Source organism: Ochotona princeps, chromosome 19, assembly GCF_030435755.1.
Source record: "Ochotona princeps isolate mOchPri1 chromosome 19, mOchPri1.hap1, whole genome shotgun sequence".
Lineage (NCBI taxonomy): Eukaryota > Metazoa > Chordata > Mammalia > Lagomorpha > Ochotonidae > Ochotona > Ochotona princeps.
The window spans coordinates 1,270,061-1,293,763 of NC_080850.1; the positions used below are offsets into that span (position 1 = coordinate 1,270,061).

Here is a 23,703-nt window from a genome sequence, read left to right on the forward strand (position 1 = left end):
GGTGGATAGAGCTCGGTTGGTTTTGCCTCCGTCCCTTCTATAACCTTACCTGACTGGTGCTTCAGCAGCTGAGCCCAGCCTTCCTGCCACAGACCTGGTCTTCATGTATGTATACCAGTGGGTGCCTGGGTGTGCGGCTTGTGCTCCCACACAGTCCTGGGTCCTATGTGTGCCAGCAGGTGCTCAGGCCTGGCCTAACCCAGGCCTAAGCCCACACAAATGCTGACAAGTGCTTGCGTCTTGACTGACCTGGCCTGCATCCAATCCTGGCTCTTGCACTCCCCAGTGAGAGCTGTGGTCTAGTAGTGGAGTTCCCCAAACTGCCCTCACAGGCTTGCTCCCAGCCTTGGATCTCATGTGTGACAGCTGGGAGCAGCCCTGCTTGGCGTGGCCTGTCCCCAGTCCCGGCCCTTGGATGTGCTGGCACATGCTGCATTTGGCTCGACCCAGTCTTCTCCCAGCCAGCTTGTGTGAGTGTCAGGTGGGTACCAAGAGGTGTGTTCCACAGATCAGACAGGCTTGGCCCATCACCTCCCCCAGCTCTCCATGTAGACTGGCTTGTGCTGCAGGCCCACAGAGGTGAGCTCTCAACTCCCCTACAGAGACTACCCCAGACTTGGTTCTCTAGTGTTCTGGTAGGTTCTGCCGCTCCGTCTGACAGAGCCCAACCACCTGCCTCAACACGCATGGGCAGGTAATGGGGGCTAGCACAGCCAGGCATGCGCCCCAGCCCCAGCTTTGTGAGCCCCAGTGACTTGTGGTGTTGCTATTTAGCCTAGCCTAAGTCTCCCACATGGGCAGAGCCTGGGCCTGACCCAGACATGCTCTCCGGTTCTCCCTCTCTAAACCACTCCATCTCGGCTCCCTTGTCTACATGATAGCACAGTGGGCTGCTCTGTGCAAGACCCTAGAAATCGTTTTTTCCCTGTTAAACATACCCTCAGTTTTTTGCACTCTAATGTATTCCCAGATTCTTTCTCTGGGCAATCTGCAGCCCTTCCGTCTGGGGGGCAGGGTGACACGTCATCGCCCAATGTTCTCCTTTCCCATTTGTTTTCGTTTTTAAAAATTAATGTGTTTATTTTAAATGATTTTACTTGGTTGACTATGGTACAAAGGGTCAAAGACCACTGGAAAGTGGATAATACCATTGTTTCCACACTAATATTTATTCCTTGTCTGTGGAGTCAGGGGAGAAACAAAAGGAAAAGTGCCACCCAGTCTCCCACCCATCCCAGGTCTGTGATGTGAGGCACACCTTGAGGGTCCTGCTCAAGCCGTTTTGATAGTTCAACAGGTCTGAATTGCTGCCAATCTCACCATTCCAATCACGATGGAACCTATTCAGAATTCACTGGCTGACATAGTCTCTTCATATTTGGGGTTCTGAGATCATGAGTTCAGTTGGAGGGATCTCCAAAGAAACCTCATCTGAGGTGATCCCAAATCTGATTCTTGTGTGAATTTGCCAGTACAGGGTCTGGCATAGTTTGTCACCCCAATCAGCTTATGCACATGCTGGTGGTTGCAATTGCTGGGTCAGTTCTGTTTCCAGCCCTGTCTTCCACTTGAATCAATGGGTGTTGTAGTCCAGCTCGATCCTACCCACTTCATACTTGGTCCTCAGGCAAAGCAGTGGGAGCTAAAGCTCACTCGGGGCTACTCGCCATTTTCCCACCAGGCCTGCTCCCTACTCTGGTTCCCATATACGCTTGTTCAGTCTGTCCCACTTCCATTTAGCTCTGGTACTTGTCAATGGGCATTGAAGCCTAGTTCAACCCAACCAACCTACTATCCAGCCCACACACTTACTGGCAGGTGTCTTTCTGTCTAGCCACCCCACCCCTGCCCCTGTCCTGGTTTTTGTGCTCTCCAGTGGGAGTGGTTACCCACGAGGAAGGCGCCCACTATCTCCCTGATAGGCCACTCCAACTTCTGAATTCTGCACTCTCCAGGTATTCCGACATTTAACTGAACGGAATGGGCCCAGTACCAGTCTCTGTCATCTGATGATGTGGCAATGCCCAACCAACCCTCACCCACTCTAGTGATTGCTTGCACCAGTCGGAACAGTCAGCCCAATCTGGCTCTTCCCCAATCTAGCTCACATGAGGCACACAGGTGTTGTAGCCCTGCCTGGTCTGGTCTGGTCTGCCCCCATCCCAACTCATGCTGTGCAGTGGGAGTTGCTGTCCAGCAGGGGAGCCCACATTCCCTGACAGCTTTGCCTCCTCCCTGCCTGGTTCTCACGTGTGCTGTTTGGGTGCTGCAACCACATCTGGTATGGCTCACCTCACCATGGCATTCCTTAATGTGCACTGGTTGTGTTACGACCGAAACTGGCCTGGCCCACACTCGATGCTGGTGCTGGGATTTGCCAGCGGTTCAGTTGGGGAATGTGTAAACCAAACAGTGTGGAATCTTCAGGGAAACATCAATCAGCAATAGAAAGCAAGAAACTATTGATACACTCAATACTGAGATGAATCTCCAGAGAATTATAGTAAGAGGGAAAAAAAAAAAAGCTAGTCTCCAAATATCACCTACGTATGAGGGCACTTTGCATTTGGGGCTGGCTTTGTGGTACAGCAGGTTCAGTGCTGCCTGTGATGCTGGCATCCCACTTAAGCATCAGAACAAGTGCTGGCTGCTCCACTTCTCATCCAACTCCCCGCTAATACTTCTGCCACACATCGATGGAGTTCCAGGCCGCCGGTCCTGGGCGTTGTGGCCATTTGGGGATAACCAGCAGATGGACAATCTCTGTCTCACTCCACCCTCTATGTACCTCTTTCTAATACATAAATCTAAAGAAATCAATCTCCAATAAAAGATCTTAGAGAGACTCAGGTGATCCTCCTGCATTTTCTCTGACAACTACCTGTGAAACTAGAATGATCTCAAAGGGAACTGTCTCTAAACACAAGGAAGACCAAGTAATGACCGTGCTGTGTATGTGTGTAATTCCCCCACAATCATCCCCTAAGGTAAGAACTTGAGGCCTAGAGACATTAAACAAATGACCACTCATTTAATTCACATTTTATTGTCATTCCATAGGGTTGGGAAAGGAAGAACTCATTAGCCGCATACTCTGTTGCATTCAGACAAAGCTGGGGTCTAACTTGTCAACTGTGTCTGAATTCAGATTCTATGTCACTCTCTGTAATGGTTGACCTGAGGAGCTGAGTGTGTCGGTGGACAAGGAGCTATTCCTAAGCCAAGGCCAGTGTCCAACCTTGGAACAGCAAGCGGCAGACCCAGCTCCTCGGTGCTAGCTCTCCTCTGTGCCTCCCTCTGGTTACAATAACAGAAGACAGCATTTCTGGCCTCAATACTATCTTTGCTTCTTGTTTTGCATGAGTTACAAGGAATGAATCAAAAGCGTACCAAGACTCTGTGTTAATGTCTTCTCCCTCTTCTAACAACTGCTAGCTTCACTTAAGATAAGGATTATCAGTATGACGCCCAGGTTCTTTCTGGGTTTCAAAGGCTATGTTTTCTTCGACAAAGTGGTTCATCCTGAAGTGTGGATGATATCTGCAGTGTAGATCATTTCTCTGTGAAGGATCTTCTTGTTGCCAGATTAATCCTGACATGACCACTCTTGCTGTGGTCTGGCATCTCCCTGAAGAAATACAGGATACGGGCATGGTGCTGGCCACGTGTACAAGGCATTCATGTCCCAGGTGTAGTAGCTGGGTGCCTGAGGGTAACCCGTGTAGAATGCAGGTAGAGGGGCCCATGGCAGTTGCTGCAAGGGAACCTGGAAGGTGCAGAGCTGGTACTGTGGAGGTGGGAGGTCAGCAGCAACTACGCAGGCAGGATCTGAAAGAGAGGGACAAGGAGTGCTGAATTCCCACATTCCTGCCTAGGATCACACCTCCCCCTGGCACCCTGTCCACACTGAACAAGCCCATGAGCCAACTCATTGCAGATGGGAGAAAGGGATGAGGAGAGGGGAAGGAGTATCCTCAGTGTGCTGTGTGCAGAGCAGGGAGCCTGGGGCCGGGGCAGGTGCTGTCACCTAACACAGTGACATCTGGGTCAGCCCATGCCACTTGCTGAAGGGCTCTGAAGAAGAATCCAGGCGAGACAAACCTGAGGAGTTGTCCTCCCATCTCGATCCCAGAATCCTGTGCAGGATGTCTCCAAAGGGGCACGGCAGCGGCTTGCTCCTGGGCTTCCTATTGGCCTCACGCACAGTCCAGTACAAGTCTTTGAGACTGAGCAGCATCGAGAGACATTCCTGCCGTGTTTTGTTTATGCCTTTGTGCTTGAGACGCTGAGCAATTGCCCTGGACACAACGGAGCTCCTCTTCTTCCTCACAGGGTGTTGCCATTGAAGAAACTCCCACTCTTGCAGGAAACTCCGGATTTCGTCGTCACTCCATGGTTGAATGAATGTGTCTGGAAGGAACATGTACCTTGAGCACTTCATAAGTGCATTTGGGGGAATTCTCAGAATCTCCCTCTATACCAACAGGCCCCAACATGGCCTTATAAGGCCTCTTCAGAAAACTCATGAACAAATACTATGCATTTTCCAAAACTTAAATGCCTCTTTTATGCATGGATTTCAAAGGAAAAAAATTTTTTTGCATCAAAACTTCCATTTCCCTACAAGCTGTTTCAGTACCTTTGTAGTAGGAGATCAATCAGACATTAAATGAAAAGCCTGATATTCCACATCCACCAGTCTTGAAGCCCAGCATACTCAGTCTCTGCGACACCCAAGGCCCCAGATACTGTTCAGCTTCCACACAACACATTTTAGAGGCTGAATAAAAGTTTGACCATGCCTTTGCTGCCTGAGTGGCTCTCCTGAGTTGGGGCTCACATCCACGTCTCTGTCAGGTCACTGGAGCTGTGGACAGGGTGGAGAGCTCCCAGGATGCTGAGAACATCTCTGTCACTGTGTGAGCTGCCACCACCTGGGGCCTGATGGGCTGTCTGGCATAGGGAGGGGAGAGGCATTGTCTCTCTAGCTTTGAGAACATTTTACCTGAGGGTTTTGATTGGTTGCTTTTTGTTTCCTGTAGTTGTTCTGAGTCTTGGGTAGATTCAGCTTGAATTTTTCCACTCTAATAAAAAGAAGTGAAAAATCAGTCTTTATTAACTTATCTGTGAATAGATTAAAGGTTTAGCCAATCAAAATGTTTGAAATGAAAAATTTCTCAACTCTTTAAAAGATTATATAGAGGGGCCCGGCGGCGTGGCCTAGCGGCTAAAGTCTTCGCCTTGAACACCCGGGATCCCATATGGGCGCCGGTTCTAGTGCCGGCAGCTCCACTTCCCATCCAGCTCCCTGCTTGTGGGCTGGAAAGCAGTCGAGGACGGCCCAAAGCCTTGGGACCCTGCACCCGCGTGGGAGACCTGGAAGAGGTTCCTGGTTCCCGGCATCGGATCGGCGCATACTGGCCCGTTGCGGCTCACTTGGGGAGTGAAAAATCGGATGGAAGATCTTCCTCTCTGTCTCTCCTCCTCTGTGTATATCCGGCTTTTCAATAATTATAAAATCTTAAAAAAAAAGCTTATATAGAGGTATATGTATAATTCTACATGGATGCAAGGCCTCAGTTGCAGATTATTTACAACAACAGCAACAACAACATAATCCCCCCTGTCGCTTATCCTGAATTGTAAATTGCCAGATTAACGGCATGGATCACTGGGCTTCCGATTCATGGACGGTGGGCACACAGGACAGGGGTCTGCAGGCAGGAGGTAAAACGTGGTGCAGTGCAGGGGGAGGGTGAAGGGAGAGCCCCTGTGCCAGCACAGGCCGGGACATGATGGGTGTGAACTGCTTAGGCTACATCAGGACCACCAGGCAGGGGAATGGCAGACATCCCCCAGGTTGACACACAAGTCTGTGTTCCCAGCTGGCAGATTGGCAGATCCCCTAACCCAGTCACCCAAGGGGCATTGACAATTCTTAGTAGTTCCATCAAATTACACACACACTAAAACCCAGCCCTGTCCCAACCTGCCAATACTTAGAGACAACCCTCCCAGCATCAATTCCCTTAGCAGAATCAGAGAACCTTAGGAAAGTGATGACAAAATGCACAGCACCCCTGGAACAGGAAATGGATGCACCGTGCCGCCTCCCGCCTAAAATCACCAAATCTGAGATAGACTCCAACACTGTTGGGAAATGGATCATGGCCCCAGAAGCACCACAGCTGGTGGGATTGTTAGGGAAAGATGGCTGCTGTTGTATAGACATAGAAAGCAGGGGGTCACAATCTGAACGGAATGGCTGGGCGTGAAAAGACACAGTCACCAAGATGAAGCATGAAAGTCACCGGTGCCTCCACTCCCTCCATGGAATCAGAATCCACGAGTGGACGGGCCAGGTCAGCAGTGGTCTTTCCTAGTTATGAAAATGACAACCATGGGTCCCGATTCAAGAGAGAGAGCGGCATAGAGCCTGTTTCCTTCCCTGTAAGAATACAGACAGGGCCCGGCGGCGTGGCCTAGCGGCTAAAGTCCTCGCCTTGAAAGCCCCGGGATCCTATATGGGCACCGGTTCTAATCCCGGCAGCTCCACTTCCCATCCAGCTCCCTGCTTGTGGCCTGGGAAAGCAGTTGAGGAAGGCCCAATGCATTGGGACACTGCACCCACGTGGGAGACCCGGAAGAGGTTCCAGGTTCCCAGCTTCGGATCAGCGTACACCGGCCCGTTGCGGCTCACTTGGGGAGTGAATCATCGGACGGAAGATCTTCCTCTCTGTCTCTCCTCCTCTGTGTATATCTGGCTATAATAAAATGAATAAATCTTTAAAAAAAAAAAAGAATACAGACAAAGATACCTTCAATAAAGTGTTCTCCAAGGATTCGATGAGCTAATCTTTGTGAAGAAAGGGGAAGCAGAAATCCTTGTGATGGCGTTGGCGTTTTGGGTGTAGCTGCTTACAAGCCACTGCTTGGGCCCAGCGTGCTAGCCTAGTGGCTAAAGGCCTTGCTTGCACGCACCAGGATTCTATATGGGCGCTGGTTCTAATCCTGGCAGCCCTGCTTCCCGTCCAGCTCCCTGCTTGTGGCCTGGGAAAGCAGTCGAAGACGGCCCAAAGCCTTGGAACCCTACCGTGCGTGGGAGACCTGGAAGAGGCTGATGGCTCCTGACTCTGGATCAGCTCAGCCTTGGCCATTGTGGCCTTGGGGAGTGAATGAACAGATGGAAGATTTTCCTCTCTAACTCTTCTCCTCTTTATCTGACTTTACAATAAAAATAAACAAATCTTAGAGAATATAAAGAGCCATGGCCTACAATGCCAGCATCCTATATAGGTGCAAGTTCAAATCCTGGATCCTCATCTTCTGATCTAGCTCCATGCTAATGAGCCCAGCAAAGCAGTGGAAGGCTGGGCCCAGCCTAAGCCCTGCAGCCATCCGGGGCATGAACCTGTGGGTGGAAGAGCTCTCCCTTTGTCTCTGTAACTCTGCCTGCCAAACAAATAGATCTTATCTTTTGCCATGAAATACAAGACCACCCAACACTATTCTGAGAAGCAAAAGGAGGCCCTCTTCAACTTACTTCCATTCTCAGCAGCTTCAGGTTCGGATCCAGGGTCGGGGAGCACCAGCCCCTTTTTGGTCCTGACGGATGCAAGGGAAGCAGGAGCAGCCCAGAGCAGAATGGGACGGACTTGCTCTTCTGGCCTGGGCCTGTGTGGAGTGAGTGCAGGTCTGACCTGCTTTAAATGTCTTGCCTGTGACAGAGTTAGACCCACCCTAGTAACACCCTTGGATTCTCAAAAGAGAAATTGATGGCATATGGATGTGCCTGTGAAATGCTGTCATTTAGATTACTATTTGATGGGATGATAGGAAGGGGGATTTGTAGGATCACTTGGCAGTGATTCCAGAATTTCTGGGCCCACATATCCACATGCAAATGGACAGGGGGCAGATGCCCACAGGGGAATCCTTTCCACCAAGGAACTGTGGCTGAAGGGTCAGTTGAGGCCTTAGGGTTTGTCACCTGAGTGTGGGATTGTGAGTGAAGGATTAGGGGAAGGGCTCACGCCTGGTCAGGTGGAGAGTGGAGGTGGGTCCCACAGGACAGTGAGGCCCCATGTGAGAGGCTGCAATGAAAAGAATTTCTAGGCTGAGGTGGGAGGGAGTCCAGAGCTCCTCATAGACCATGCAGGGGCACCATGGTGTGGGGGTAAGAGTGGGGTTGTGTGCAGTGGGCAGCGTAATGGGGAGGATGCGGCCAGTGTCTGATTTCTGTCTTGGCTTGCAGGGGTCTCCGCGAAAGGGAAGTGCAGCTTAGTTACCCTTGCTGTCGGTAGGGGAGTCCCTGGGAGAGGTGAGCCACTGCCCACCCACAAATCCCCCCAGCAGCGAGAGACAAGCAGATGGCAGGGGTTCCATCAATGTGGTTCCATCTTATTGAGAAATAGCACACTGTTTTACAGGGACTAGCCGGCCTCAGCCAGTCTCTTTTCAAAACCACTTAGTCTTTTGCCTGGTCCATGCCCTCAGCCACTCTGCTGCCTGGTCCATGCCCTCAGCCACTCTGCTGCCTGGTCCATGCCCTCAGCCACTCTGCTGCCTGGTCCATGCCCTCAGCCACTCTGCTGCTTGGTCCATGCCCAGAGTTCTTCCCCTTTTCGCCATCTTATTTGCCACGTGTAGTATGCCTGCCTTAGAGCCTCACATTGGCTCAGATGTCACCCTTCTGGAAATCAATTCTGGATATGTGGAAACTGCATGTCACTGTACCCAGTCCTTCAGCTCAGGCCCTTCATGTCCTGCGGGGGACAGGGAAGGGCTGTCTCCATGTGCCTGCTCTGGGGTGATTCCTGGTGCTCTCCACAGGCACCTGAGAGTCTCCCCCGGGGCTTCATTCCCACAGAAGCTTGCTTTCTTGGTGTTCATGTGGCCCGGAAGACCTCTAGCTGTACCCTGTACTTTCCCCTTTGGCTCTGCCCCATACTCCCTTGCACTGCCAGGGTACCCTCTGAGACCCATGTGACCATGTTTCCCACCCCGCCTCTCCAGGCTGCAGCCTTCATTTGGTTGCAGATCAGCCCGAGGACACGTGCAGCTCCATGTCCAGCAGGAGCCTCTGCTCGCAGAGCCCACACCCAACAAAGGTGCAAAGGACAATGGCAACTTTGTGATTACAAGTACAGGAGTCCTCCCTGAGTTCTTTCCCCCTCATGGACAGCTTCTACTCAAGGAGACACTTCGGGTATCTCATCTTTAAGTACATAAGATGTGAACTCACTTTCACTGCATATTGAAATTAATACATGTGATAGAGACCCCATTGCACAAAATCCCTGGTCTGCAGCTGTTCAGCCTCTGTAGAACTCCACAGAGTTTTTGGATGGCCTTTTTAGATTGTGACACTGTTCACAGGTGCCGTCTTTGACCATGACTAACACTTGAACCAGTCTAGCCCTCCCACTGGTGTGTAAGCTCAAGGAAATTATGGATTTTGCCTGGAGGTGAATTCAGCTTCCCAATCCTGAGTCCATGGAGGAATGTTTCTATTGGTTGTTCTAGACCAGGGCGCAGGTCACTTTTGTGATTCTATGACATGGCCTTGTTGAGACTCCCGTGTGGAGGTTGCCATGGGTGGCAGTGGGAACGGGGTGAACTTGCTCTTCCTCACCTCACGTGGCTGTTAGATGTTACGATTGTGAATCTGTTAGGCTTGCATGGATCAGAGACTGGAGGGGCTCTGACAAGCTGAGCCCCTTCTAGAAATTTTAAGATAGCCAAGGTTGAGGCTTGAGTCACAGCTCATCTCTGATGCACCACCAAGGCAAACGTTCAGAGTTCCCAGCAACCCCAGCAATTTTTACCTAGGTTTTTAAACAGTTCACACAAAATGGAATTAAAAGAATAGTTATGTTGGTGGAAAACATTTTAAAATACATGATTTTTCCATAATATGCATTTACATGAATTATTTTCACAAAGGTGTGTTTATTTTCTTTACCTTGAGTGTCAAGGGAGAGAGGGAAGAGACAGAGACAGAAAGAGAGAGAGAGAGAGAGAGAGAGAGAGAGAGAGAGAACGGCAGAATAGAACTAGGAGCTCTGTTCTGATCTCCCACATGGGTGGCACAGACCCTAACACCAGGGCCATCCTGCGCTGCATTTTCCTTGCCTTTAGCAGGGATCTGGTTGAATGTGGAGTCAGTGGGACAGAAACAGTGTTTGTGGGAGATGCTGGCACTATGGGCGGAGACTTTACTTGCTAAGCCCGAGTGCCAGTTCTAAACGTTTTTGAATCTTCCTACAAGCACACATTTCAAACTGCATTTCACTGCCATAAACTTATTGTAGGATTCCATTTTCCATGACTTTTTGATGACTCTCACATGTCTGAGCACTGGAGGAAGGTTCCAGAACCTCTGGACTTTGGTGTGAGAGACTGAGGCTTTAGCTAGCAATGACTTTTTGAGGAATGAGATTTATTCAAAGGGCAAAGTGAGTTTTTAAAAACTAGTGGTTTGCAGTGAGATGTTGAAGCAGTGCTCTGGCAGAGGATGCCAGTGTCACGGGCATCACCTGGCACCACAACACCATCCTGACTGTCGAGTGAGAAGCCATGAGAAAAATGAGAAAAATGGTTGAGCATAGGTAAGCAGGAGTCTAGCATGAATGGGAAGAAATGCTAGGAGAGAATATGGCTATATCTGTCCAACAGTTCCATGAGCATTTGAAGTAGCAGGTTACAAAAGAAGCCAGCAGGGAGAGAAATCAGAAACATGGTGAGTGTATGATGCAGCTAGGTGCCCAGCCCCCAGACCCCGTGCTGAAGACATTCCTGTGAGTTGGGCAACCGACAAAAGACATCACATTCCATTTTGAATCTTACCTTAAGAGAAAGGCTATGCCCACTCTGAATGAGGCTGGGAGAGTATCCCTTGGGGCCCTGCACTGTTCACTGGCTCCCAAGGAGCCACAGCAGAGAGGCACGGGGCATGTCACATGGATTCTTTTGTGTTGCTAGGCACAGGGCATTCAGAGGCAGGGCGTAGCTTAGGAGTCTCTGCTCTGTTCTGGGCACAATGTGATGGGCTGGGCTTGTTGAAGTTGCTCTCTTAACAACCTTGGACTGGAATATAGAAGAGAAAAACCCAGACGTGTGGTCTTCCTAGCTCCATCCTGACCCAGGGCAGTGAAGATGCCCGCCAGCATGCCTGCGACCTGTGCCAGGCTTGGGTTGGAGTCTGAGCTCCTCTCCCAATTCTGGTTTCCTGGTGTACATCCTGGGAGGCAGCAGTGGCATCTCAAGCAGCTGGGCCCCGGCACTCGTGTTCAGGACCTGGGTTGAGTTCTCGGCTCCTGGCTCCCACCCGGCTCAGCCCTAGCCTTCATGGGGCCATTGTGTGGAACTAACAACAGAGAGAGGCTTTCCCACCACTTCTCAAAAAATAGCAATGGCAATGGTAATAATAATGATAAAAGACACACTCTTCCCCCAACATGATGGAATTAGGCAGAAGACATGCGGGAGGGATTTCTATACAAACATTTTTGAAATTATTTTTTGATAATCTTACTTATTTGATTAGGTTCAAACGGTCAAGGTCTACAGGGTGAATGTGGGTAATACCATTGTTTCCACACTAATATCATCTGTTCCCCGTATCTTGGGTCAGGGGAGAAACAAAGGGAAAAGTCCCACCCAGTCTCCCACCCTCCCAGGTCCCAGATGTGAGGCACAGCTTGAGGGTCCTGCTCAAGCCGTTTTGATAGTTCAACAGGTCTGAATTGCTGCCAATCTCACCAGTCCAATCACAATGAAACCTATTCAGAATCCACTGGCTGACATAGTCTCTTCATAGTTGGGGCTCTGAGATCCGCAGCTCAGTTGGAGGGATCTCCAAAGAAACCTCATCTGAGGTGATCCCAAACCTGAATCTTGTGTGAATTTGCCAGTACAGGGCCTAGCACTGTTTGTCACCCCAATCAGCTTACGCACATGCTGGTGGTTGCAATTGCTGGGTCAGTTCTGTTTCCAGCCCTGTCTTCCACTTGAATCAAAGGATGTTGTAGTGCAGTTCGATCCTACTCACTTCATACTCGGTCCTCAGGCAAAGCAGTGGGAGCTGCATCCCTGTCAGGCTAGTCCCCATAACCCCACCAGGCCTGCTCCCTACCTGGTTCCCATGCATGCTTGTTCAGTCTGTCCCATTTAGCTCTGGTAATTGTCAATGGGCATTGAAGCCTAGTTCAACCCAACCAACCTACTATCCACCCCACACACATACTGGCAGGTGTCTTTCTGTCTAGCCACCCCTGTCCCTGTCCCTCTCCTGGCTTTTGTGCTCTCCAGAGGGAGTGGCTACCCACGAGGGAGGTGCCCACTATCTCCCTACTAGGCCACTCCAACTTCTGGATTCTGCACTCTCCAGGTGGTTCTGGCATTTAACTGAACAGAATTGGCCCCAGTGCCAGACTCTGTCATCTGATGATGTGGCAATGCCCAACCAACCCTCACCCACTCTAGTGATTGCTTGCACCAGTCGGAACAGTCAGCCCAATCTGGCTCTTCCCCAGTCTAGCTCACATGAGGCACACAGGTGTTGTAGCCCTGCCTGGTCTGGTCTGGTCTGCCCCCATCCCAACTCATGCTGTGCAGTGGGAGTTGCTGTCCAGCAGGGGAGCCCACATTCCCTGACAGCTTTGCCTCCTTCCTATCCCTCCATCCCTGGTTCTCACGTGTGCTGTTCGGGTGCTGCAACCACATCTGGTATGGCTCACCTCACCATGGCATTCCTTAATGTGCACTGGTATGTGTTATGACTGCAACTGGCCTGGCCCACACTCGATGCTGGTGCTGGGATTTGCCAGCGCTTCAATTGGGGAATGAGTAAACAAAATAGTGTGGAATCTTCAGGGAAACATCATTCAGCAATAGAAAGCAAGAAACTATTGATACACTCAATACTTTAGATGAATCTCCAGAGAATTATAGTAAGAGGAAGAAAAAAAAAAGCTAGTCTCCAAATATCACCTACGTATGAGGACACTTTGCATTTGGGGCTGGCTTTGTGGTCCAGCAGGTTCAGGGCTGCCTGTGATGCTGGCATCCCACTTAAGCATCAGAACAAGTGCTGGCTGCTCCACTTCTCATCCAACTCCCCGCTAATACTTCTGCCACACACCGATGGAGTTCCAGGCCGCCGGTCCTGGGCGTTGTGGCCATTTGGGGATAACCAGCAGATGGACAATCTCTGTCTCACTCCACCCTCTATGTACCTCTTTCAAATACATAAACCTAAAGAAATCAATCTCCAATAAAAGATCTTAGAGAGACTCAGGTGATCCTCCTGCATTTTCTCTGACAACTACCTGTGAAACTAGAATGATCTCAAAGGGAACTGTCTCTAAACACAAAGAGCACCAAGAAATGGCCGTGCTGTGTATGTGTGTAATTCCCCCACAATCATCCCCTAAGGTAAGAACTTGAGGCCTCGAGACATTAAACAAATGATCATTCATTTAATTCACATTTTATTGTCAATCCATTGGGTTGGGAAAGGAAGAACTCATTAGCCGCATACTCTGTTGCATTCAGACAAAGCTGGGGTCTAACTTGTCAACTGTGTCTGAATTCAGAATCCATGTCACTCTCTGTAATGGTTGGCCTGAGGAGCTGAGTGTGTCGGTGGACAAGGAGCTATTCCCAAGCCAGGGCTAGTGTCCAACCTTGGAACAGCAAGCGGCAGACCCAGCTCCTCGGTGCTAGCTCTCCTTTGTGCCTCCCTCTGGTTACAATAACAGAAGACAGCATTTCTGGCCTCAATACTATCTTTGCTTCTTGTTTTGCATGAGTTACAAGGAATGAATCAAAAGCGTACCAAGACTCTGTGTTAATGTCTTCTCCCTCTTCTAACAACTGCTAGCTTCACTTAAGATAACGTTTATCAGTATGACGCCCAGGTTCTTTCTGGGTATCAAAGGCTATGTTTTCTTCGACAAAGTGGTTCATCCTGAAGAGTGGATGATATCCGCAGTGTAGATCATTTCTCTGTGAAGGATCTTCTTGTTGCCAGATTAATCCTGACATGACCACTCTTGCTGTGGTCTGGCATCTCCCTGAAGAAATACAGGATACGGGCATGGTGCTGGCCACGTGTACAAGGCATTCATGTCCCAGGTGTAGTAGCTGGGTGCCTGAGGGTAACCCGTGTAGAATGCAGGTGGAGGGGCCCATGGCAGTTGCTGCAAGGGAACCTGGAAGGTGCAGAGCTGGTACTGTGGAGGTGGGAGGTCAGCAGCAACTACGCAGGCAGGATCTGAAAGAGAGGGACAAGGAGTGCTGAATTCCCACATTCCTGCCTAGGATCACAGCCTCCCCCTGGCACCCTGTCCACACTGAACAAACCCATGGGCCAACTCCCTCCAGGTCATTACAGTTGGGAAAAAGGGATGAGGAGAGGGGAAGGTGTATCCTCAGTGTGCTGTGTGCACAGCAGGGAGCCTGGGGCCGGGGCAGGTGCTGTCACCTAACACAGTGACATCTGGGTCAGCCCATGCCACTTGCTGAAGGGCTCTGAAGAAGAATCCAGGCGAGACAAACCTGAGGAGTTGTCCTCCCATCTCGATCCCAGAATCCTGTGCAGGATGTCTCCAAAGGGGCACGGCAGCGGCTTGCTCCTGGACTTCCTATTGGCCTCACGCACAGTCCAGTACAAGTCTTTGAGACTGAGCAGCATCGAGAGACATTCCTGCCGTGTTTTGTTTATGCCTTTGTGCTTGAGACGCTGAGCAATTGCCCTGGACACAACGGAGCTCCTCTTCTTCCTCACAGGGTGTTGCCATTGAAGAAACTCCCACTCTTGCAGGAAACTCCGGATTTCGTCATCACTCCATGGTTGAATGAATGTGTCTGGAAGGAACATGTACCTTGAGCACTTCATAAGTGCATTTGGGGGAATTCTCAGAATCTCTCTTTATAACCACAGGCCCCAACATGGCTTTACAAGACCACTTCAGAAAACTCATGAACAAATAGTATGCATTTTCGTAAACTTAAAGGCAAAGCTTCCATTTTCCCATGAGCTTTTTTGAGTACCTTTGCAGTGGGAGATCCATCAGAGAGCAAATGAAAAGCCTGATATTCCACATCCACCAGTCTTGAAGCCCAGCATACTCAGTCTCTGCGACACCCAAGGTCCCACATGCTGTTCAGCTTCCACACAACACATTTTAGAGGCTGAACAAAAGTTTGACCATGCCTTTGCTGCCTGAGTGGCTCTCCTGAGCTGGGGCTCACATCCACGTCTCTGTCAGGTCACTGGAGCTGTGAACAGGGTGGAGAGCTCCCAGGATGCTGAGAACATCTCTGTCACTGTGTGAGCTGCCACCACCTGGGGCCTGATGGGCTGTCTGGTGTGTGGAGGGGAGAGGCTTTGTCTCTCTAGCTTTGAGAACATTTTACCTGAGGGTTTTGATTGGTTGCTTTTTGTTTCCTGTAGTTGTTCTGAGTCTTGGGTAGATTCAGCTTGAACTTTTCCACTCTAATAAAAAGAAGTGAAAAATCAGTCTTTATGTAACTGCATCATGACTTTTCTGTGAATAGATTAAAGGTTTAGCCAATCAAAGTGGTTTAAATGGAAATTTCTCAACTCTTTAAAAGCTTACATAGAGGTATTTGTATATTTCTACATGGATGCAAGGCCTCATTTGCAGATTATTTACAACAACAACAACAACAAAATCCCCTTTTTCCCTTATCCTGAATTGTTAATTTCCAGATTAACGGCATGGATCACTGGGCTTCCGATTCATGGACGGTGGGCACACAGGACAGGGGTCTGCAGGCAGGAGGTAAAACGTGGTGCAGTGCAGGGGGAGGGTAAAGGGAGAGCCCCTGTGCCAGTACAGGCCGGGACATGATGGGTGTTAACTGCTTAGGCTACATCAGGACCACCAGGCAGGGGAATGGCAGACATCCCCCAGGTTGACACACAAGTCTGTGTTCCCAGCTGGCAGATTGGCAGATCCCCTAACCCAGTCACCCAAGGGGCATTGACAATTCTTAGTAGTACGATCAAATTACACACACACTAAAACCCAGCCCTGTCCCAACTTGCCAATACTTAAAGACAACCCTCCCAGCATCAATTCCCTTAGCAGAATCAGAGAACCTTAGGAAAGTGATGACAAAATGCACAGCACCCCTGGAACAGGAAATGGATGCACCGTGCCGCCTCCCGCCTAAAATCACCAAATCTGAGACAGATTCCAACACTGTTGGGAAATGAATCATGGCCCCAGAAGCACCACAGCTGGTGGGATTGTTAGGGTAAGATGGTAGCTATTGTAAAGACATAGAAAGCAGGGGGCCACAATCTGAACGGAATGGCTGGGCTTGAAAAGACACAGTCACCAAGATGAAGCATGAAAGTCACCAGTGCCTCCACTCCCTCCATTGAATCAGAATCCACGAGTGGACGGGCCAGGTCAGCAGTGATCTTTCCTAGTTATGAAAATGACAACCATGGGTCCCGATTCAAGAGAGAGAGCGGCATAGAGCCTGTTTCCTTCCCTGTAAGAATACAGGTAGGGCCCGGCTGCGTGGCCTAGCGGCTAAAGTCCTCGCCTTGAAAGCCCCGGGATCCTATATGGGCACCGGTTCTAATCCCGGCAGCTCCACTTCCCATCCAGCTCCCTGCTTGTGGCCTGGGAAAGCAGTTGAGGACGGCCCAATGCATTGGGACCATGCACCCGCGTGGGAGACCCGGAAGAGGTTCCAGGTTCCTGGCTTCGGATCAGCGCGCACCGGCCCGTTGCGGCTCACTTGGGGAGTGAATCATCGGACGGAAGATCTTCCTCTCTGTCTCTCCTCCTCTGTGTATATCTGGCTATAATAAAATGAATAAATCTTTAAAAAAAAAAAAAGAATACAAAGATACCTTCAATAAAGTGTTCTCCAAGGATTCGATGAGCTAATCTTTGTGAAGAAAGGGGAAGCAGAAATCCTTGTGATGGCGTTGGCGTTTGGGTGTAGCTGCTTACAAGCCACTGCTTGGGCCCTGTGTGCTAGCCTAGTGGCTAACGGCCTTGTTTGCATGCACCAGGATTCAATATGGGCGCTGGTTCTAATCCTGGCAGCCCTGCTTCCCATCTAGCCCCTTACCTGTGGCCTGGGAAAGCAGTGGAGGATGACCCAAAGCCTTTGGACCCTACCGTGCGTGGGAGACCCGGAAGAGGCTGCTGGCGCATGACTCTGGATCAGCTCAGCTCTGGCCATTGGGGCACTTGGGGAGTGAATCCACAGACGGAGGAGTTTCCTCTCTGTCTCTTCTCCTCTCTATCTGACTTTACAATAAAAATAAACAAATCTTACAGAGAAAAATAACCAATTCCTACAATGCCAGCATCCTATATAGGTGCAAGTTCAAATCCTGGATCCTCATCTTCTGATCTAGCTCCATGCTAATGAGCCCAGCAAAGCAGTGGAAGGCTGGGCCCAGCCTAAGCCCTGCAGCCATCCGGGGATGAACCTGTGGGTGGAAGAGCTCTCCCTTTGTCTCTGTAACTCTGCCTGCCAAACAAATAGATCTTATCCTGTGCCATGAAATACAAGACCACCCAACACTACTCTGAGAAGCAAAAGGAGGCCCTCTTCAACTTACTTCCATTGTCGGCAGCTTCAGGTTCGGATCCAGGGTCGGGGAGCACCAGCCCCTTCTTGGTCCTGACGGATGCAAGGGAAGCAGGAGCAGCCCAGAGCAGAATGGGACGGACTTGCTCTTCTGGCCTGGGCCTGTGTGGAGTGAGTGCAGGTCTGACCTGCTTTAAATGTCTTGCCTGTGACAGAGTTAGACCCACCCTAGTAACACCCTTGGATTCTCAAAAGAGAAATTGATGGCATATGGATGTGCCTGAGAAATCCTGTCATTTAGATTATTGTTTGGTGGGATGATAGGAAAGGGGGATTTGGAGGATCACTTGGCAGTGATTCCAGAATTTCTGGGTCCACATATCCACACACAAATGGACAGGGGGCAGATGCCCACAGGGGAATCCTTTCCACCAAGGAACTGTGGCTGAAGGGTCAGTTGAGGCCTTAGGGTTTGTCACCTGAGTGTGGGATTGTGAGTGAAGGATTAGGGGAAGGGCTCACGCCTGGTCAGGTGGAGAGTGGAGGTGGGTCCCACAGGACAATGAGGCCTGATGTGAGAGGCTGCGATGGAAAGAATTTCTAGGCTGAAGGTGGGAGGGAGTCCAGAGCTTCTCATAGACCATGCAGGGGCACCATGGTATGGGGGTAAGAGTGGGGCTGTGTGCAGTGGGCAGCGTAATGGGGAGGATGCAGCCAGTGTCTGATTTCTATCTTGGCTTGCAGGGGTCCCCTGAAAGGGAGGATGCAGCTTAGTTACCCTTGCTGTCGGTAGGGGAGCCCCTGGGAGAGGTGAGCCACTGCCCACCCACAAATCCCCCCAGCCAGCAAGAGACAAGCAGATGGCAGGGGTTCCATCAATGTGGTTCCATCTTATTGAGAAACACCACACTGTTGTTCAGGTTCTAGCCGGCCTCAGCCAGTCTCTTTTCAAAACAACTCAGGCTTCTGCCTGGTCCATGCCCTCAGCCACTCTGATGCCTGGTCCATGCCCTCAGCCACTCTGCTGCTTGGTCCATGCCCAGAGCTCTTCCCCTTTTCGCCATCTTATTTGCCACGTGTAGTATGGCTTCCTTAGAGCCCCACATTGGCTCAGATGTCACCCAGCTGGGAATTAGTTCTGGTTTTGTGGAAACTGCATGTCACTGTACCCAGTCCTTCAGCTCAGGCCCTTCATGTCCTGCGGGGGACAGGGAAGGGTTGTGTCCATGTGCCTGCTCAGGGGTGATTCCTGGTGCTCTCCACAGGCACCTGAGAGTCTCCCCCGGGGTCTTCATTCCCACAGAAGCTTGCTTTCTTAGTGTTCATGTGGCCCGGAAGACCTCTAGCTGTACCCTGTACTTTCCCCTTTGGCTCTGCCCCATACTCCCTTGCACTGCCAAGGTACCCTCTGAGACCCATGTGACCATGTTTCCCACCCCGCCTCTCCAAGCTGCAGCCTTCATTTGGTTGCAGATCAGCCCGAGGACACGTGCAGCTCCATGTCTAGCAGGAGCCTCTGGTCGCAGAAACCACACTCAGCTGTATCCCAGGAAGGCTTTGTCCGGCCCTCCTCCTTGGTGCAAAGGGCCTTGTCAACCAGACTGCTTTGGGATTAGAAGTACATGAGCCCTCCCTAAGTTCTTTTCCCCCTCATGGACAGCTTCTACTCAAGGAGACACTTTGGGTTTCTCATTTTTAAGTACATAAGATGTGAACTCACTTTCACTTCCTATTGAAATTCAGAGAGTCCAATGCACGTGATAGGGACCCCATTGCACAAAGTCCCTGGTCTGCAGCTGTTCAGCCTCTGTAGAACTCCACAGAGGCTGTGGATATCCTTTTTTGATTGTGACACTGTTCACAGGTGCCGTCTTTGACCATGACTAACACTTGAACCAGTCTAGCCCTCCCACTGGTCTGTAAGCTCAAGGGAATCATGGGTTTTGCCTGGAGGTGAATTCAGCTTCCCAATCCTGATTCCATGGAGGAATGATTCTATTGGTTGTTCTAGACCAGGGCGCAGGTCACTTTTGTGATTCTATGACATGGCCTTGTTGAGATTCCCGTGTGGAGGTTGCCGTGGCCGGCAGTGGGTACGGGGTGAACTTGCTCTTCCTCACCTCACATGGCTGTTAGATGTTACGATTCTGAATCTGTTAGACTTGCATGGATCAGAGACTGGAGGGGCACTAACAAGCTGAGGCCCTTCTAGAAATTTTAAGATAGCCAAGGTTGAGGCTTGAGTCACAGCTCATCTCTGATGCACCACCAAGGCAAAGGTTCAGAATTCCCAGCAACCCCAGCAAATTTTACCTAGGTTTTTATTTTATTTTTTTTAAAGATTTATTCATTTTTATTACAGCCAGATATACAGAGAGGAGGAGAGACAGAGAGGAAGATCTTCCATCAGATGGTTCACTCCCCAAGTGACAGCAACGGGCCGGTGCGCGCTGATCCGAAGTCGGGAACCAGGAACCTCTTCCAGGTCTCCCACGCGAGTGCAGGGTCCCAATGCATTGGGCCGTCCTCGACTGCTTTCCCAGGCCACAAGCAGGGAGCTGGATGGGAAGTGGAGCTGCCGGGATTAGAACCGGCGCCCATATGGGATCCCGGGGCTTTCAAGGCGAGGACTTTAGCCGCTAGGCCACGCCGCCGGGCCCTACCTAGGTTTTTAAACAGTTCACACAAAATGTCTGAGAACTGGTGTGAGGTTCCAGGACCTCTGGAGTGAGTTACTGAGGCTTCAGCTAGCAACAACTTTTTGAGGACTGAGATTTATTCGAAGGGCAAAGTGAGTTTTTAAAAAAATGGTTTACAGTGAGATGTTGAAGCAGTGCACTGGCAGAGGATGCCAGTGTCATGGGCATCACCTGGCACCACAACACCATCTTGACTGTCCAGTGTGACGCCATAGAAAAATGAGAAAAATGGTTGAGCATAGGTAAGCAGGAGTCCAGCATGAATGGGAAGAAATGCTAGGAGAGAATATGGCTATTTCTGTGAGAACATTTCCCTGAGCGTTTGAAGTAACTGGTTACAAAACAGGCCAGCAGGGAGAGAAATCAGAAACATGATATGTGCTGTGATGCAGCTAGGTGCCCAGCCCCCAGACCCCGTGCTGAAGACATTCCAGTAAGTTGGGCAACTGAGAAAAGACATCACTTTTCGTTTTGAATCTTACCTTAAGACAAAGGCTATGGGGCCCGGCAGCGTGGCCTAGCGGCTAAAGTCCTCGCCTTGAAAGCCCCGGGATACCATATGGGCGCCGGTTCTAATCCCGGCAGCTCCACTTCCCATCCAGCTCCCTGCTTGTGGCCTGGGAAAGCAGTCGAGGACGGCCCAATGCATTGGGACCCTGCACCCGCGTGGGATACCCGGAAGACGTTCCTGGTTCCCAGCTTCGGATCGGCACGCATCGGCCCGTTGCTGTCACTCGGGGAGTGAATCATCGGACGGAAGTTCTTCCTCTCTGTCTCTCCTCCTCTCTGTATATCTGGCTGTAATAAAATGAATAAATCTTTAAAAAAGAGAGAGAGAGAAAGGCTATGCCCACTCTGAATGAGGCTGGGAGAGTGTCCATTGGGGCCCTCCACTGTTCACTGGCTCCCAAAGAGCCACAGCAGAGGGGCACGGGGCATGTCACATGGATTCTTTGTGTTGGCTAAGCACAGGGCATTCAGAGGCAGGGCCTAGCTTAGGAGTCTCTGCTCTGTTCTGGGCACAATGTGATGGGCTGGGCTTGTTGAAGTTGCTCTTAACAACCTTGGACTGGAATATAGAAGAGAAAAACCGAGACGTGTGGTCTTCCCAGCTGCATCCTGACCCCAGGTTAGTGAAGATCCCCGCCAGCATGCCTGCCTCCTGTGCCAGGCCCTGGGTTGGTATTAGGCAAAAGACGTGTGGGACGGGATTTCTAAAAAAAATTTTTCAATCATTTTTTAATAATCTTGCTTTTTGATTAGGGTTCAAAGGGTCAAGCGCTACAGGGTGAGAGCGGATAATACCATTGTTTCCACGCTAATATCATTTTTTCCTTGTACCTGGGTGCAGGGGAGAAACAAAAGAAAAAGCACCACCTGGTCTTTCACCCATCCCAGGTCCCTGATGTGGTTCACAAATGTGCTTTCAAGGCATGGCTTCAGAGGGTGGAAAAGGAAGAAATGCCTCTCTGAATTAATCCCATTCTGAGGGCTCTACCTCACGAGCTCAATCCCTCATGGTATTAATCCCTCCCACATGGCTTCTGCCTAATACCATCATGTTAGGGGAAAGGGTGTCTTTTATAATTACTATTATCAGTGCCATTGCTATTATTTGAGAAGTGGAGGAAAAGCCCCTCTCTGTTGTTAGCTCCACACAATGGCCCCATGATGGTCAGGGCTGAGCCGGGTGGGAGCCAGGAGCCGAGAACTCTACCAGGTCCTGAACACGAGTGCCAGGGGCCCAGCTGCTTGAGATGCCACTGCTGTCTCCCAGGATGTACACCAGGAAACCAGAATTGGGAGAGGAGCTTGGACTCCAACCCAGGCCTGGCACAGGAGGCAGGCATGCTGGCGGGGATCTTCACTAACCTGGGGTCAGGATACAGCTGGGAAGACCACACGTCTGGGTTTTTCTCTTCTATATTCCAGTCCAAGGTTGTTAAGAGCAACTTCAACAAGCCCAGCCCATCACATTGTGCCCAGAACAGAGCAGAGACTCCTAAGCTAGGCCCTGCCTCTGAATGCCCTGTGCACAGCAACACAAAAGAATCCATGTGACATGCCCCGTGCCTCTCTGCTGTGGCTACTTGGGAGCTTCTTGGGAGCCAGTGGACAGTGCAGGACCCCAATGGACACTCTCCCAGCCTCATTCAGAGTTGGCACAGCATTTCTCCCATGTGGGAGACCCAGAATAAGTTCCTGGTTCCCGTCTTCAGATCGGCGCAACACTGGCCATTGTGGCTCGCTTGGGGAGTGAATCATGGGACGGAACATCTTCCTCTCTGTCTCTCCTCCTCTCTGTATATCTGACTTTGTAATAAAAATAAATAAATCTTAAAAAAAAAAAAAAAGAATCCATGTGACATGCCCCGTGCCTCTCTGCTGTGGCTCTTTGGGAGCCAGTGGACAGTGCAGGGCCCCAAGGAATACTCTCCCAGCATCATTCAGAGTGGGCATAGCCTTTCTGTTAAGGTAATATTCAAAGCGGAAAGTGATGTCTTTCCTCAGTTGCCCAACTCACTGGAGTGTCTTCAGCACGGGATCTGGGGACTAGGCACCTAGCTGCATCACAGCACATATCATGTTTCTGATTTCTCTCCCTGCTGGCCTGTTTTGTAACCAGTTACTTCAAACTCTCATGGAACTATTGGACAGATATAGCCTTATAGGCCCCAGAACGATAACGTAGTGTTTCAAGTCCTTGCCTTGAACACTCTGGGATCCCATTTGGGCAATGGTTCCAATTCCAGCGGCCCAACTTTCCCTTCCAACTCCCTGGCTGTGCCCTGAGAAACCAGTCGAGGGCGGCCAAAAGCCTTGGCACCAGACACAAGCGTGGGAGAACCGAAAGTGTTCCTGGCTCCTGGCTTTGGATCAGCTCAGCTCCAGATGTTGCAGTCGCTTGTTGAGTCAATCATCAGACGGAAGATCTTCCTCTCTATCTCTCCTTTCTGTATATTCACCTTTCCAATAAAAATAAAACTTAAAAAAAAAGAAATAGCCATATTCTCTCCTAGCATTTCTTCCCATTCATTCTGGACTCCTGCTTAAATATGCTTAATCATTTTTCTCATTTTTCTCACGGCTTCACACTGGACAGTCAGGATGGTGTTGTGGTGCCAGGTGATGCCCGTGACACTGGCATCCTCTGCCAGAGCACTGCTTCAACATCTCACTGCAAGCCACTTTTTTTTAAAACTCACTTTCCCCTTTGAGTAAATCTCAGTCCTCAAAAAGTCATTCCAACCTGAAGCCTCAGTCTCTCACCCCAAACCCCAGAGGTTCTGGAACCTTCCTCCAGTGCTCAGACATGTGAGAGTCATCAAGATTCATGGAAAATGGAATCCTATCATAGGTTTATGGTAGTGAAATGCAGTTTGTAACGTGTGCTTGCAGGAAGATTCAAAAA

General features: G+C 50.3%; 1 protein-coding gene across 1 annotated transcript; it reads right to left on the minus strand.

Annotated features, from left to right (window-relative positions):
• Positions 1–4,027: 4,027 nt before the first annotated feature.
• LOC131482693 (uncharacterized) lies at positions 4,028–14,884 on the minus strand. The gene is made up of 2 exons (XM_058677874.1): positions 14,563–14,884; positions 4,028–4,410 (listed from the first exon to the last, which is right to left on the minus strand). Exons 1-2 carry the CDS (start codon positions 14,882–14,884, stop codon positions 4,028–4,030), a joined length of 705 nt encoding a protein of 234 aa, XP_058533857.1.
• Between the last annotated feature and the right edge of the window lie 8,819 nt (positions 14,885–23,703).